Raw genomic sequence first — 16,987 nt, forward strand, 5'->3', positions numbered from 1 at the left:
GACGTTTGTGCAGAAATAAATGCTGCAGCTCCTACCGCAACGAGAAACGTTATCGTCTCCAACCGGCTGCCGGTGTCTCCCCTGTTCCCTCTGGCCGCGGTCGGGAGGCTGAGGCAGGAAAAGCCAACACTAGGATCAGCATTGATTCATGGAGAGACCTTTGTCTGGTCAGCTAACATTACTGCTAAGCAGGTGAAATATAGAGTGTTATTGTGGTTTTAGCTGACGTGTGTCGTCTCACTGTTTTGACGGATGCTCGCTCACATTCAGTTAGTGCGTGCACACGGGCGAGCGCAAGCAACATGCTGACTTTCGTTGACTTAATGGCCACAGGTGTCGCTGTTACAACCAATTTCTTATTCTTACAAACAGTCCCTTTAAGATGTTGAAGATGTCAAAATGTGAGTGTTGGATTTCAACATTTTCTAAATGTTCACACAAAAGAAGCTTATTCAGCTGGTTTGGGTGGAGCTGAGAAATGTGAATAAATGTTACTAATAATATTAAATATGGGTAGCTCTCGGCCACTTTCATTTTGTCAATTTAGCTCTCAGAGGAAAAAAGGTTGGAGACCCCTGTTTTAGACTAACCAGGACATTTTACCGCAGTGGATTGCACCAGCTGAGCCTATTATCCTTGCAGGTGTATGGCAGCGATGGCCACTGACCCTGTATTACTCAATTTCAGAACTGTCGCAGCTCCACTCTGTTCGGTGATGATTAGCATGTCCTCTGTAATTAGCGACAGACCTGACAAGAATCCTTAATCCCACCACAGTCATCCTAGCTATAAATACGGAGAGGCCTTTTCCCATATGTCGTAAATTATAGGATATTAACGAGTCATGATGAAAGGCGGCAGGCGGCGCGGTTACGATGTGAGCGTGATGTGATATGGTTTGAGGCTGCTGAAATTAAACACTGGAGATAAGTGAACACCGTGCTGTTGTAATGTAATTTCCACGAGGACAGAAGAAGTAAAATGCACTTACAAAATCTTATTTGTCTATTGGGTCAAGGTCAGTAGGCCGGTGTAATTAATGCATATTGCACGCTGCCATCATTCACGCAGCACGGCTCTCTGTACCCCGTGCAGCTCGGGGGGATAGGGACAGAGGAAACGTGGACGTTGTGACGTGTCCTAAGGGAGAGAGAGCTGGTGCAGCTCTCTCTGTGCCGCTGTATCTAAAAGTGTTCTAACCCACTTCATTACCTCTCTCATTTTTTTTTTCCTCCCTCTTTCTCCATGCTCTATTTTGGAGGAGTGTCGCAGGCAAGCCTCCAGACACTTTTGTATTTATTTCCCCCTTTTATTTATTCATGGCTTGGCCCACCAGCAGCATTCCTGAGGCAAATGTATTTGCCACACAAACTCAGCTCCTTTGATATACCTCATCCCGTTTTTTCATGGGTCATTATTTAAAAAAGGAGAGGGAGGGGAAAAAAACTCTGGAACATTTTTTAAGAAATAGTTGAAGACAGGGAAGTGGAAGCAAGTGATGAACTCTGCAACCATGTAAATGTCTTATAAATACTTCACTCCTCAGACACTTGGCAAAGGTTTGGTCGATGTCAGTTGGGCCCTAAATACAAAACTGCATTAATATTCTCATAATAACTCAACCGAGTCAACATAGTTTTTCATTTGGCTCATTAATATGAGTTGCACTATTAGAAATATATGCAATCATATTTCCCCACTACTCTGTTTTATTGCCACCCACACAGACACTTGGTGCCGTGGGGGAATCTCACCTAAGCTGTCACCGGTGTGATACATGCTTAACATGAAAAATTTCCACTTCCACTATTTCCTTTCACAAGCTCGTCTTTACAAAAGCAATGACGACGCGAAGGATTACTGACGCCTTCTGTGGTTGAGAGTGCTCCTGATACGCATCCACTTCATCTCACATGCAAGATGCCTGTCCCTTCATGTGCCGAGTTACCTGCAGGAGCTCACCTTGGCGGGGGTGTGGATCCAGATGGCGGCGTTGAAGAGGATGTGGTCACACAGCTGCTTCAGCAGCGGTGCCCCGTGAGTCAGGCCGTCCAGATACTTTGCAAAGGAGAGGAACAGCTCTAATACGGCCCTGGTGATGTGAGCACGTGATGACTGGAGGAAGAAGCACAAAGTCACGTTAAATTATAATGATGTCACCAAGCCTATTCTGCTGTAAGCGTGTATTTATCGTTCCTGACTGCATTGTGAAGAGCAACACCCTATAAGTAACTGTTGATGAAATGTCTCTTTGCAGTACCCATCAATAGAAAACACAAAGGTGGCTCATTTTGGGTTGAATGACAGGTAGAAGCATTAGTAAATTACAGATGTGGTCAGCAACAGAGAAAAGTAGTTGGCATGCAGCCTAATATGACTCACCATTTAAGTCTGCAATTTTCAAATCTGAATTTCTAATTTGACATTAAAGTTGGTCTTTAAAGGGACAGTGTTTAGGATTTGGCCTCTTATGTAATATCACAACAGCCATGTGACAGTGTTCATTAGAGTGGATGGTGTTAATGTGGGCAGGAAGGATGACATACTGAGACACACTGTGGTCAAAAGTAGATGTATTCTTCAACTCAAACTGTGTCTAAAACAAGTGTGTCCTTGGAGCAGCAGAGGAGTGGATGTTGACAATATTTAATCGACAACTAATTTTGATAATCAATCAATCATTTAGGGGATTTTTTAAAAAGCAAAACTGCCTCATGTTCTTGCTTCTCAATTGTGAGGATTTTCTGCTTTACTTTGTTTATTATGTGATAATAAACTATATATTTTTGGATTTTGGACAGACAGACAAAAAAAGACATTTGAAGATGTCGTCTTGGGCTCCGTGCAATAGGCAATTTTCTGACAATTTATAATTGTAAGCCTTAAAAAGTACAATGTGTAGGATTTGGAGGTATCTAGTGGTTTGGTTGCAGACTGCAACCGACTGAGTACCTCTCCTCTCACTCCTCCCTTTCCAAGACTGCGGTAATGTGAGCCGCCGAGTGCAAAACAGTGGTAACGCCTCGCTCAGAGGCCATCCATACCATAATAACACTACTTTAAGAGCAACGGTACCACGGTTTTGCACTCTGTGGCACACGTTGCCTGTTTCACAAGCATGTCGGAGAACTACGGTGGCCTTCAGGTAACATAAAAATGCAAAAGGCTCTCTCTGGAGCCAGTGTTTGGTTTGTCCGTTCTGGGCTACTGTAGAAACATGGCGGTGCAACATGGCGGACCCGCTCCCTATGTAGATATGAAGGACTCTTTCTAAGCTAAAGAAAACACAATGATTCTTAGTTTCAGGTGATTGTACACTATTGAAAACATAGTTATGAATATTATATTCCATTGCTGCTAATAGACCCCGGAAATGTTTTACACTGTTCCTTTAAATGTTTCTATTGTTTCCGTCTGCTTTATGTGCTGTTTAAATGTTAGATGCATTTTGGTTGATAAATTAAAAATATTATGATAAAAACAATAGTTGAAATAATTTTGTTCCTCCAAAGTTATGTCAATTCTCTTGTATGTGTAGGCTCAGTTAAAGGATCGCTTGGTTTCGTGTGTTCTACTTGTACTCTGTAGCAGCAGGTTAGCATGTTAGCATAGGTAATGAATTGGTCTACTTAGTCATTCTGTCAAGATACTGAATAAAAAAAAAAAAAACAGTTCAAACAAAATTCGGGCAAGTTGTAGAAGCTTGACTTTGCAGAGGATTTCACTTTGAAGAATATCGTCGCCGCTCCTGTCTGGCACCTGTTCTCTGCCCAGGCGGGGACTCGGTGAGGGCAGGAGAGTGGGATAAATGAAGGCACGGGGAGAAGGGGAGGTGTGGCATAAACAGATCACGAACAGATGGTGCGATATGTGGAAGTGTGAAACCTGGCAGCGGGAAGGAAGCAAGAAAAAAAAAAAAGCTCTCAGGTGCCGACTCTGCCTGGCTGTTAGTTAACAGCAGCTGAAGCCAGCAGGCAGGCAAGTCACTGAGTGACAAAGTGGAGTCATTTCTCAGTGCTCTAAAAGAGCCAGCACTCTGGGGAGGCCGGCAAGCTGCTAGATCTGCATCACAAAATGGGTAAATAAAGATTGATGAAGAGAAAAACCAGGGGGGGGTAGGGAGAAATAGTCTTGTGGTGTTCTTCTTCTAGCTCGGTTTAGTTCAAAGACTCATTCAGGACTCTGCTACAGGCGATGGAAGATCAAACTGTTGACAGAGTACCTTGATAGTGGGGAGGGTGAAAGAAGTTTCATAAGCAGATGGGCTTTTTAAGAGAAGAATTTGTCAAAACTCTGCGAATCAGTGTATCATTTCCCATTCATCATTTCACTCAAGAAGGAAACGAGGAGTTGGACACATTAATTTTTCAAATCAATGTTTTCAAAGTGAGACAAAACGTTGCTGTGATGAGCAGCCTGTAGCCAGACTATTGGGATCTCTGTTATAATGTTGTCCTGAGAGCAAAACAAGATGGTGTCTCTATGGGTGAGCTGAAATCGGTTAATTATGAATGGTAAGTTCCTGAGAACTGATGTGGTACCAAAGAACGTATATTGAGATGAAGTGAAGGTCAATTGGTTCGTTCCATTGCAACATCAGCGTGTAGCAGCAAAACTACGCTTCCGCAATTTTGGACTGAAAGTGACGTACAAAAGTAAAACTAAATTATTAATATTTTATTGGCATATATTTAATGTCTCTACCGAAATGGCCTGTGTTGAACAATAAAAAATATTATAAATATGCATACTGCTATAACTATTTACTCACTTACTTATTTAATTATTAAACTTTTTTGCCCTGCTGCTTCCCAGAGGAGCATAAAGTTAGCGATGGACATAAATGGAAGTTACTAAAATCCAGCACACAGATTTTGAGAGCAATCTCAAACTTTTTCATGTCAAGGATCCAAAATGGAGTCCGATAGACCACAGACCATGGATGTAGAAGAGGTTGTGTCCTGTGCTTTTGCCCTGCGTGTTAGTAAATAGCCTACAACTACATTAAATTCTGTTTGTGTCATGCTGTTAGCACTACTAGCTACTGGCCGATAGCCGGTTGTTTGTGTACAGACAGAATACAGCCCATGGGTGTATCAGAAGATTATAAAAGTGATGAATTACAGCCAATATATCCATTATTACAGCCGCATACAGCAAGCTGCCAGAACCAGATATGTCATATGAGCGTGCAGGGCGGTGCAGTCCCGTGGGTCTGATGGTTCATTATGTCGAGGAAAATAACTCTGGATTTAGCTGTTAGTTCATTTTACAACTTTTAGGATATAATGATTTCAATGAATGATATTTAAGTGTTCACACTGGGAAGTTGATTTAACAAAGAAAAAATTCTCCTTTGATTTACAGACGACTCTTTTGTACATCCATAGACTCATTGGCGTTTTCAGTCCAAAATGGCGCCATCTAGCGTCTTTGGTCAAAAAAGCACCAGAGTTTCATCTCTTTGCTTCTATACTCTTTGGTGGTACTGAGGTTAGGAAATAGTTGCGATATGTTACGGAGGCTCTACCGTACCTTCTCCAGCAGGTATCCAATCACCAAGAAGCCCTTCCCTCCCAGCATCTGCTCCTGCATGGCCACGGAGCTCTTGAGCAGCTCCACCAGGAAGGCCAGGAGAGTGGCACTGCAAAACAAGAAGACGTACTGTAACGTCTCACACCGGGATAAAATAGCCACACTCATCAGGTGGTGAAGGAGTTATTCTAGAAACTACAGCAGCATGAGGAGACAGTGTGGCAGAGGAGAAAAAAACAAGGTCATTTTCAGAGGATGTCAACAATCAGCTGGGAACTGTAGCTCACCGCTTTCATCCCTCTTCAGTTCAGAAGAAAAAGCGGGGGCTGTCTGGGGACAGAGCGGTCCAGGGGGGCGAGTTCTAACAGGGTGTGTATGTATATATGTGTGTGAGGTGGGGGGAAAAGGTTCAAGGGGGCAAGGCAGTGCACTGAAGACGCTTTTTTTCTTTGTTGGAGGGCTTTTCAGTTGAAGCCTTTGGCTGAGTGACAGTGGTGCTCGGTGGCACTTCTTAATCGGCTTTCCCTCGCATCCTCTAGTGGCCTCCGCTGTAGCGCGGCAATCACAAGGACACAATCACTCCTGTGCAGGCTTGCCCATAGACGCTGCACGTACACTACATGCATACAAACTCACAGACGATCGAATGTGAACTCCGCTCTGCTCTGGGTCTGTTGTGTCTACCATGTCTGATTGCAGTGGCTCCTTTCTCACTGCTGACTGCAACTTAGCGTCCATTGAGCCAAAGGGAAAACATACAGACGTGGGTGACAGCAGGGCTCGACAGTAAGGGTTGCCAGGTTGCCATTGGCAACCCTTTTGAGAAATTGGCGACCAATTCTTGGCCTTTGGTTAACAACCACATATAAAAAAAAAAGTGTACCCCAAGATAAATAAATTCTTAATATTTGCTGTATTAGTGATATTTAAATATTGCTGTTACAGTCAAACCCAGAACCAAACATTGCTGCACGTGCGCCGGTGCGTTTACTCGCGTGCACACACTTTAACGGTATGTGTCCACAGGATCTATCCTTTCCACACATCCCATTCATTGTCTTTGTAAGCAGCCGTGCAATGCATTCTGGTAGAGTAGTGTTGCGTTTCAAGAGATAGACCATCATGTTGGCCGCTCCTCAATTGCATAAAGTTGAGGTCTGGGCAAATCAAGGGTGTCCGGCGCAACTCGCCGTCTGTGGAAACTCCCATTGTCGATCTAAAATGAAGACAGATTCTGCAACTGCACGCCTATTTCCGAGAACTATTTTCGTAATATGCGACAAAAAAAGTTTCCAAACAAGCCACCCTGTTGGTTCCAGTGTGAAAGCCGGGAGCAGCAGACCACGAGTGAAAGCATTCGTCCAATCAGGTGCCTCGTACCTAGTGGCAGCCAATCAAGTTTCCAATGCTGGGAAACGCCCCATGTGGACACGTACCATTTGAGCCAATGATGGAGCAAATTAAATTGCTTGTCTGTGGGGTCTTGGGAGGCATCCCCGCATTTTTGAGCTGGATGGAAAATTATACTGCAAAGCATGTACAACATACACATGACATTTATACATACATTTTCATTATTAAGATGATGTATGACTGCATATTTTAATCATTCAAATTATAAGGTGACTAAAAATGGCAACCAAAATTTTAAGTTTGGTCCAGGAAAAGCTGATGCCTGGTCGGCAGCCTATAGCAACCACTTTTAAAAGTTAGTGTTGAGCCCTGAACAGTCAACTGTGTGCGCTCTTGGTTTAGCCTCTGATCCTTAACTGCAAGCACAGCATCCTTCCTATTTGGCAGAGCAGACTGATGTTATATCACTGCCGTTTGGAATTCGACGTGGCACAGATTAACGTGAGATTAGATGTTTATTAAAAGGAATGATTTTGAAATCACTATTCTAGGATGCTGTTGAGAACTGCTAAACAGCAGATCCATGGGCTTTACACAGAGTTAATTATTGCAGAAGCTTTTAAACTCCTCAGCTCCACAGTCTTTAGAAGGACTCAATCTAAAAAGCTGAGGCAAGGACAAACCGAGTGTTGGGGAGAGTCACACACTGAGAGGGAAAGACCCTCGACATGCTAGCGAGAGAGAGCGAGGGGCAGGGAGCAGAGATGAGAGGAAACTACAGAGGCGGTGTGCTGCTGTGTGGCCACTCCCGCCTCTATCTGCTGCTGCTGTCGCTGAACTAACACCGGATTAGAGCAGAGCTCAGACTCCATCCAGGGCACAGTGGGGGAGCTTTGGACTGACCAGCTCAGATGACAGGGATGAGAGGAGTCTGAACCAGTGAGTAGAGATAATAAGGAAAACTGGACTACAGCTTGACCAAGGCTGCTATTATAAGCAGGCAGACAGATATATTGGTATTGGTGTACATGTTGACCAATGTACACAAGAAAAAACACAGTATATAAATGCAGAAATATATGTAATATCACCATATTGTTTGTCCAACAGACACCTACTCTAATTCTGGATTTTAGAGACTTCATCATCAAGATGTCACTTCCTGCGCTCGGATTTTACTGCCTGTAACCACAACACCACAAAAATAGTGATAATAATTAACAACCACTGTGTTTCTGACGGGTAACTGAAGCTGTTATCTTTGCTCTCGCCAAAGCCACCAGACTCCATTGAAAAAAACTGTAATTTTACCTTGCAGAACAGGGGAGTTTGCTGGTCTACCGCTGCCTCAGTTAGTTTGTTTGTGTTATTGGTGTGGTTTCGGTTAGTTCGGATTCCCAAACAAACTAATTGATTGAGGCAGTGGTAGACCAGCAAACCCCATGTTCCGCGAGGTAAAATTATAGGTTATTTAAATGGAGTCTGGTGGCTTTGAAGAGGGCATAAATGGATACACCTGCTTCAGTTTCCCGTCAGAAAGGACCGTCTGAAACTGAGTTGGCCTGTCCACAGCAGTACATTACTTTGCTTCCGTGCCTGGGGGCACCCTGAGCGTCATCTACTGTAGGTAATACACTGACTATGGATAAGTGCCTCACACAACCCCATTTCAAAACACCCGAACTATCCCTTTAGGGATAAAAAAAAAAAAAGTCAGCAACTTCACAAACTGAGCTTTTCTCATTTACAATTTCATGTTTATAATTTCCAAAGCATCAACTCAGATTTTCAAAGAGCGAACTGATGTTGTACAGCGACAACATTTCTACTTCTCACCATACTGTGGATTCCACCTGGCTGTCGTTGAGCTGATGGTAGTCCAGCTGAGCGAAGAGCGGGAAGAGCACCTGGATCCCACCGATGGAATGGATGGCACTGTGGATGGAGTGAGTCACTGTGGCTTTAACATCCTGTGAGGATAATACAAACCAAATAAAGGACGTTGTACTGACATTTTTAAAATGAGTGCAACAGAAATGAATCAATCAATGCATAGGATAGTGACACGCGACTGACCTGTAGCATAAGGGCGTGCGGTGAGTGCACAAAGATGGAGGCGTTTTCTTTCGGCGAGGACTCCAGGCAGAGCTGGGCGTCGGTGGCCTTGGCGTTATAGGTGAAGGCGATGGAGCTTGCCAACTTGCCGTCGTACAACACCTGCTTGTGATGCTCGGCCAAGTGGATATCACTCTCTGACTTGAACTTAAATGTGCTCTGGAAAAAGGACAAAGAGAGAGAGAAAATGGGGAGAATAAGTGAGGGATAAAGACAGAAATGAAGAGAGTGAGAGTGATAAATCGAGTAGCTCCTTTCCTGCACATCCACCCTATCAGTGTCTTTCGGGTGTTATCTTTTAATTATAACTTGATTAAAAAATATCCATTCATGAATGAAAAATGACAAGATGCCTTTTTTGTATTAGCAACCACACATTTCTAGAGGTCAGGATTTCTTTCTAGTTGGCACTGAGTGCACTACAGCTAATTCTTTTTTTCTTTTGATTAAAAGCTATCCTTTTCTTCTCTGTCATTCTGTAATGTGCAATCAAAGACACAAAGGAATCGTGCATTTGCTTTTTAGTGATGGAAACTCTTCTTAACACAATTAACAACTAAGCACAAGTTTGAGTTGGCACACAGTTAAATTTAAGTGCAGTATGGTGTTACTTTACTACTTAGTTAAAAGCTTCATTCAAGGAGCAAAAAAAAAAAAAAAAAGCAGGAACCGTAATTCCATTTCCAATAAACGAGGCATAAAATGGAACAATAATAGATTTTTATTTTATGTTGTTATTTTGTTGTGAATCTTTTCTCACTTGGTTTCATTTTGTTTTATTTTGAATGTTTATCTCCGTTGTTATCTCTGTGGGAACACTGGGCCTCATTCAACAACCATTCTTAAGAAGAAATTTCTTCTTAAAACCCACCTTTTAAAGCCCGATGTTTTCTTTTTTGAGATTTGTTCTAAAGTAAGAAGAGAATCTACGTACACTCAAGAGCCCACTTACTCACATTTGAGTGCTGACATGTCTGTATAAAATAACTGGTTACTGCGTATTCTTACATATTTGTAATTCTTTGTTTTAAAGGTCACCTGTTATGCAAAATGCACTTTACCATGTCTTTTGAACATCAATATCTGTCCCTGGTGTGTCTGCAGACCACCATAGTGTCAGAGAAGACCATCCTCTCTCTTTTTCTCCAGCTCCATCTCTCAGAAAATGTATCTTAAAGAACGCTGATCAGAACTTACTTCCCCTGATCACGTTTAAGATTTTTTTTAAGGCCATTTAAGGATTTCCTGGTGGAACGGTATAACCTCTAGCCAAGTGACCCCGCCCACTTTTAATTAGTTAATTATTATTCACGGTAGAAATGCTGACTCCATATAGCTGGCTCAAACTGTCTCATGTTCTGCTCTCTGCACTCTCCGGCTGCAAGACGGGGCAGACAGTGACGCTGAATTGAGGGCGTTTGATTGACAGCAGAGACCCGGAAACGCTGACCAATCAGAGCAGACTGGGAGGAGACGGGCGCTGAACCAGAGTTTTTCAGACAGAGGGTGAAAGAGGCTTTATGCAGGCAGACAGTACGAGAAGAATAAGGTTGTTTTTTAACATTACAGCATGTAAACATGTTCTAGTAGAACATTAAAATCCATCTATGAACCTGGAAATGAGCATAATATAAGACCTTTAAACATAACTACTCCCCTAAATTCAAACTGGCTCTCTCTAATTTCTAATAACCTCTGAATACAGTCATGAAGAAGATTATTTTGTGCTTTTTTCTTTGCAGTTTTAAGATTAACTAGATCACAAACTTTTAAAACATGTACTGTATGTTAATAATTGGTTGGTTTGTAATAATCCCGTCGGTTTACAATTCTTACAGCTCTCTTCTGTAGCATGAACATGTGATTAGTGTTGGTTTTGTATGGGCTTCACCACCATACCTCCACATGGTAGGTAATGTATGGAACTATGAGAGAATAACACACTCTTTCTATTTCAGCATCATTTATCATCATTTTTACTTGATTATTGGTTTGCCGATTACCAAATATTATAAACTTTGGTCCGGTGCTCCACCCTCTTTAGACTTTCCTTTGGCCATTCCTGACTTAATTCTCTCTTTTTAATCTCTGTGTGTGCACACGGCCATGAAGTCTCATGCCCTTTTATGGGGATTGGCAAGGCGTTTACCTGCTAATTGCAATTAATTGGCACACGCCTTCAATTTAAGAGGAAATGGGATTCATCATTTTGAGAACACAGGTACGAACAACTCTGCAGTTTAAGAACACGTCGTGATTCTGACGTAGACTTTTCTTAGGGACCTTTCTTCAGAACAAATTTAAGGAAAAACTTAGGGAGATATTGGTGAATGAGGCCCAATGTTTGATGACAAACTTCAAGTTCTACTGCCGGGTACAATGATTATGAGGAACAGGGGCTGATGAGCTGGATCAGATTTACTTTGATAGCACAGGTGATTGTTTACCTGCATTAATCTAACCCTGCTAAAGTAAACTAGCAGCCTGTTCTGGAGCACAGTCCCTGCTGAGTCCTCATGAAGACACACTGGAATAAAGAAAGGCTACACAGAGAGTGTGCCACGATTGCAGTCGTTTACTTAGCACACATTAAGATGTTTACCAATGCATTCTGTGGGTTTCTCTGTATTTATCTTACTTTTCTATCTCCTCTAGATTTAATCTGTTCAAATATGCTTTGCGCTCATGGAAAAGGAGCAAATACGTTTATTCAGTATGGCTGAAAAAACACCTTCAGATTAAAGCCGGCAGTCTGCAATTTAGCGTCGAGTTACTGTGTCACTTCACATCCAAAGTAATCACACTCTGAGGCAAAACATTGTGCAAATACTTGCTGAGATCACAATATAGACTCGGTATTTATTTATTGGATTTATTTATTGAATTTCAGCCCAAATACCAGAGAGAGAGAGAAACTAGAACAAAATTACACCAAGCTGAGATACATCTATGTACTTTGTAGAAAATCTATATATGCTTTTTCTGATGCTTTTTAATTCCAATGAATAAATGAACAAACTACACTGGTGACTTAATGATAACAGTGATCATTTACAGGGATCAACTCTGCCTCTTATATGTTTTTAAAGTGTCTTGAAACTGCATCGCATCTTAAGCCATTCGATGGCTGAGTAAAAAGAGCTGGAGGTTACATCAGCTCAGTAACACATCCATTATGGCGGACATAATAACAAATAGCTGATCGATAACGGGGCCAGTATTAATTTACTCAATCAATTAGCTGTTGACACATGAGCTGAATTAATCTGCCAATGCAGAGCAAACTGTGAATGGAATATGCTTAATAAGGAAATCAAGTCCTCCAATCTGGAGGGTTGAATTATTAATGAACAAGAGAAATGCTTTCCTTCCCCTCTCTGACTCGTGAACAGCGAGCGGATGGTGATGAGCTAAAGAGAGACAGAGAGCTGAAGTAACAGTGAGGAAACAGCCGTCTGGTCCTAGAGGGACTGGAGATAAATACAGTATGCAACACGATAAAAAACAAGAGATCGTGCACCTGCCTGACAGGCATCGAAATCTGGGTTGCTTGTTTTCTGTAAAAGACTAAATGGATAAAAAATGTGAGCTGACACAGGGTTGTCAATTTTACAATGATTATGGGTTCTATTCTGAGTGCCTATAAAGTGCAGAATTTTAAGTAGGTGGCAAGCTTTAGAGAAAACACAACATAAAGACGTGTTTACCCCCCTGAGACCCGCGGGATCACGGGCAATCCCGACCAACTTTACTGTCTTTCAGAGGCTGTAACAGGTTCAATTTAAGAGCTGGAAGGAACATACATCATATCAAACTAGAAAAGCCTAAATAATCTATTGGTACCAACCATGTCATTCTAGCTTGTCGGGAAGGAGGCTAAATAATGCTCCAAAGATGGGCTAAATTTTAGCAAGGAAAAACTGACCTGGCCATTTTCAAAGGGGTACCTTGACCTCTGACATCAAGATATGTGAATGTAAATGGGTTATATTGGTACCCATGAGTCTCCCCTTTACAGACATACCCACTTTATGATAATCACATGCAGTTTGGAGCAAAAACAATGCAGTTTTTTTTTAATGCAGAATTAATGTGTTATTTTTGCCTATTCAAAAATGATGTTTGAATATTTCTGCATACTGCGGTCCCTAAACAGTCTTTTGCATTACATAACTTAGGTATCACTGGAAAGCTGAGACTCTTGTGGATCCAATGAGCCCAACTGTATTCATGTGTGATGATGTCATTCCCCATAGTAGCCATTATAGTGAGTAAATTTTCTTTTTTTAATTTGACCTGTGGTGACCTCTAGGATAATCACAGCCTCATGAAACTTTGCAGCCACAAACTATAGACCTAGAGCATTCAGAGGATGGATGGCTTTCCTAGGTAGATTGACAATTTTATATTATACTGTATACCTGCACAACACTACATTTAGATCTGCTTGTATCGAGGCCATTTCAAATCCTAATATGGTAAGTTTCAACATTATCCTCTGGCTATCAGATTTTACTTTGGGCACGTTAATCCTTTTTCAAAATGATATTGGTCAAAACCATGTACGTATATTTGCTGGTGCTACATCTGTTGCCTGGCAGCATTATATTAGCAGGAGTTTTACAGGAAAGTTCCAGAAACAGAGAGAGAGTGTTGAGCCACATTTAATGGCATACCTCCTTTCAGTCAGATGATAAAAAAGGCATAAGAGGTATTCTGCTCGTCTGCTATGATCAAGTCCACACAGCAGCCGGCGTACATCTCATCACATAATCTCTAACATCCTTCTAAAGGCCCTACTCATGAAACCCAAGTGACAAGAAATAACAAGCTCCAATGCCCTGCACTTTAGTGTGAGCCCTGCCACAGCGTGAAAATAATGATCTCATGGGCTGTGGCTACACTGACAAACCCTGTAGCACGACAGCATCATCCCACAGGCCTGTCGGTCATATAAAAGAATTAGAGCACAGTTGCCTCCGTCCTCTCCCAGTGCCAAAGGCTGTCATGGACCAGGGGCATCCCCACAACTCCCTACGAGAAACAGGCAGACACTTGACAAACTGGGGACACTCTATGCTTCAGTACCTGCACTCTTAGTACCACTACTAGGGGTGTAAGACAATATCGATACACATGAGTAGTGCGATACTGTCGATTCTCCAAAACACTGTATCGGGTTTTAAAGTTTATGAAACTAGAAAAGCTAAGGAATCCATCGGTACGAACCATGTCATACTGGGTTGTCGCTGAGGAGCTTTAATAACGCTAAGTTTGGGACAAAAATCATGCAGTTTTTGAAAGCAGTATAAATGTGTTATTTTTGCCTATTCTAAAATGCTGTATTTCTGCTGTGTCCTTTATACTTTGACAATTTTCTTAAAATTAAATTTTTAAAAATCACAATATATTGAGTCGTTACCCCGATATCATGATACGTATTGTATCGCCAGATTCTTGCCAACACACAACCCCGACGACTACACACTGAACAATATTGTCAACAATGCAATCGTTTCCTATGAATTCATAATATCAAAAACAGATGCAAAGTTTTCTCTGTATTGACTCAATATTAAACATTTACCTGAAGCGTCGAGCTTTAGTTGAAGATGCAGATCCGGGAAATTATTTATTTTTCTAACAATTTTGTCTCATGACTGCACTTACTTCCTCATCGTGTATCCAATGATTGTCAACCAAAACGTGTATTTTGATGCAGATGAAAACAACATCAAACAACATGTAACATTTTCTATTGTGGAGCCTTGGTATTATATGTCTTCAATTGTGAATGAGACTAAGCTGTTGCTCCTATTTACTACAAATGGGCCCACATTTGCAGGTATGTCGACCTGTATAGTATCTCCATTCGTTTTGACATCTGCGAGCGTGTCATATAATGTTCTGCATCAATATTGTATTATTGCATGGCCGGCCGCTACACAGAGATAACATTTGTCTTCCCATGACTGTGCAGCTCCTCAGTCTCGTCTACAGCAGTCTGTGGTGCATACTGCTGCAGAGCAGAGCTGGCACAAATTCAATGGGCTGATCTGACTCATGTAGAACACATATGGTAGTGATGATAGAGGGCAGAGACAGAAATAACTGCACTAAGTGCATCGTATGGAAGGCCGTTAAAGTCAAGGCTTAATTGTTTTGACTAGTCAACTTGATGACTAATATTTAGTGTTCAGTGAAGCTCTGACGGATGTTACTTTATGACTCCGGACCAGGCTACTTCCCACAGCTGGAAAGAGATAAGTCAAAGAGTATAGAAGCAAAGAGGCGAAACTCCGGTGCTACAGTTGCTAGATGGCTCTGCGGTACCTCTGCCGCCATTTTGGACTGAAAACGCCAATGAGTTCATTGTCATTGATATATAAAAGAGACGTTTGTAAATCAGAGGATATTTTCAACTTCCCAATACGAACACTTAAATAGCCCTCATTTTAATCATTATGTCCTAAAAGTTGTAAAATTAACTTATAGCTGAATCCAGAGTTATTTTCCTCGGCATAATGAACGTGCATCAGACCCTCGGTCAGCTTCCTGCTAGCTGTATGCTGCTGTAATAATGGATATATTGGTTGTAATTCATCACTTTTAATATCTTATAATACTCCCATGGGCTGCATGCTGTATAAGCTTGTACTGTAGTGGATGTATTAACGTCTCTGTTGCCAAACAACCGGCTCTCGGCCAGTAGCTAGTAGTGCCAGTAGCATGACATAAACAGATTTAATGTAGTTGTAGGCTATTTACTTACACGCAGGGCAAAAGCAAAGGACGCAACCTCTTCTACATCCGTGGTCTGTGGACTCCATTTTGGATCCTTGACATGAAAAAGTTTGAGATTGATCTCAAAATCTGTGTGCTGGATTTTTCTAACTTCCATTTATGTCCATCGCTCACTTAATGCTCCTCTGGGAAGCGGCCGGGCAAAAAAGTTTAATAAATAAATTAAAATGAAAATACTTATAATAGTAGGGCTGACCCTAATGCTTCGAAGCTTCGACTGTTGCCATGGTAATCAACGTCCAAATCGTTATTCGAATGCTTTGTTTTTTTTATATATATATATAAAAGTAAATAATAATAATGTATAAATCCGGAAATGACCCATGAAATAAGGAATAATCTCACAACATTATTCCTTATTCATATTCAACATTGATTATAATTAGTTATCTCAGACGGATATCGTTACTAAGGCTGGGGCGATATAGGCTGAGCGCAATAAGCGTCAAAAAACCTCTCCCACGTTCATCAAAGGTGTGGGAATACTTCAAACAGAGACCCAACAATGTGGTGCTCTGTAAGTTGTGCAGGATGGAGATGGCGTACTACAGCAGTACAGGTGCAATGCACGAGCACCTGACAAGAAGGCATCCCAGAGCGCTGAGTGAAGAAGACAGCAGCAAGACACCGCCGTAAGTCCTGTTGACTTTTTCATCACCCAGGCATGATCTATTAAGATTGTAAAAGCGCGAATGTGTTTCTGTTAACAGTAGTCATTTAAAGTTTGTTTTTAAAATGTTTCTTTATCACCACCATGTTAAAAGTATTTTATGGACCACTGTTATAGTAACGTAACGTAACGTAACGTTACACCATGCGTCATCTAACGTTGTTATTCGGCCGTTATATATTTTCTGTTTACTTTAACGGCGATGTACGAGTGAGAAAATGGCTTATAGCAACGTTACATATTGTTCTACAGTCTGTGACTGTTAGTCTATAAATAGTTTCAATTATTTCTCTTGCTCCACACTGATGCAAAAGTACATTTGCTAGTGTTTATCTTAACTGCATATTATTACAGTGATTAAATAAATCCATGTCTAAACCATTTAAAGTTTTAAGTTAAGTACTTAAGTAAAAATACTGATGAGAATTATTATTATTATTATTATTATTATTAGCCTAATGTCATAACACAACAGTGCTGTGGAAATTAGACCTGTTTTAAAATGTGCCA

General features: G+C 41.4%; 1 protein-coding gene across 7 annotated transcripts in view; it reads right to left on the bottom strand.

Moving 5' to 3' along the window:
* Nucleotides 1–16,987, bottom strand: part of nbeab (neurobeachin b) — a 287,636-nt gene that overhangs the window by 173,510 nt on the left and 97,139 nt on the right. For all 7 annotated transcript variants that reach the window (XM_037774340.1, XM_037774339.1, XM_037774338.1 and 4 more), the window contains exons 9-12: nucleotides 8,965–9,162; nucleotides 8,725–8,858; nucleotides 5,536–5,644; nucleotides 1,963–2,115 (exon numbers count right to left, since the gene is read on the bottom strand). In XM_037774340.1, the coding sequence (XP_037630268.1) occupies nucleotides 1,963–2,115; nucleotides 5,536–5,644; nucleotides 8,725–8,858; nucleotides 8,965–9,162 (594 nt within the window). The remainder of the gene's footprint in view (nucleotides 1–1,962; nucleotides 2,116–5,535; nucleotides 5,645–8,724; nucleotides 8,859–8,964; nucleotides 9,163–16,987) is intronic.

The sequence above is a fragment of the Sebastes umbrosus genome, chromosome 7, assembly GCF_015220745.1.
Source record: "Sebastes umbrosus isolate fSebUmb1 chromosome 7, fSebUmb1.pri, whole genome shotgun sequence".
NCBI lineage: Eukaryota > Metazoa > Chordata > Actinopteri > Perciformes > Sebastidae > Sebastes > Sebastes umbrosus.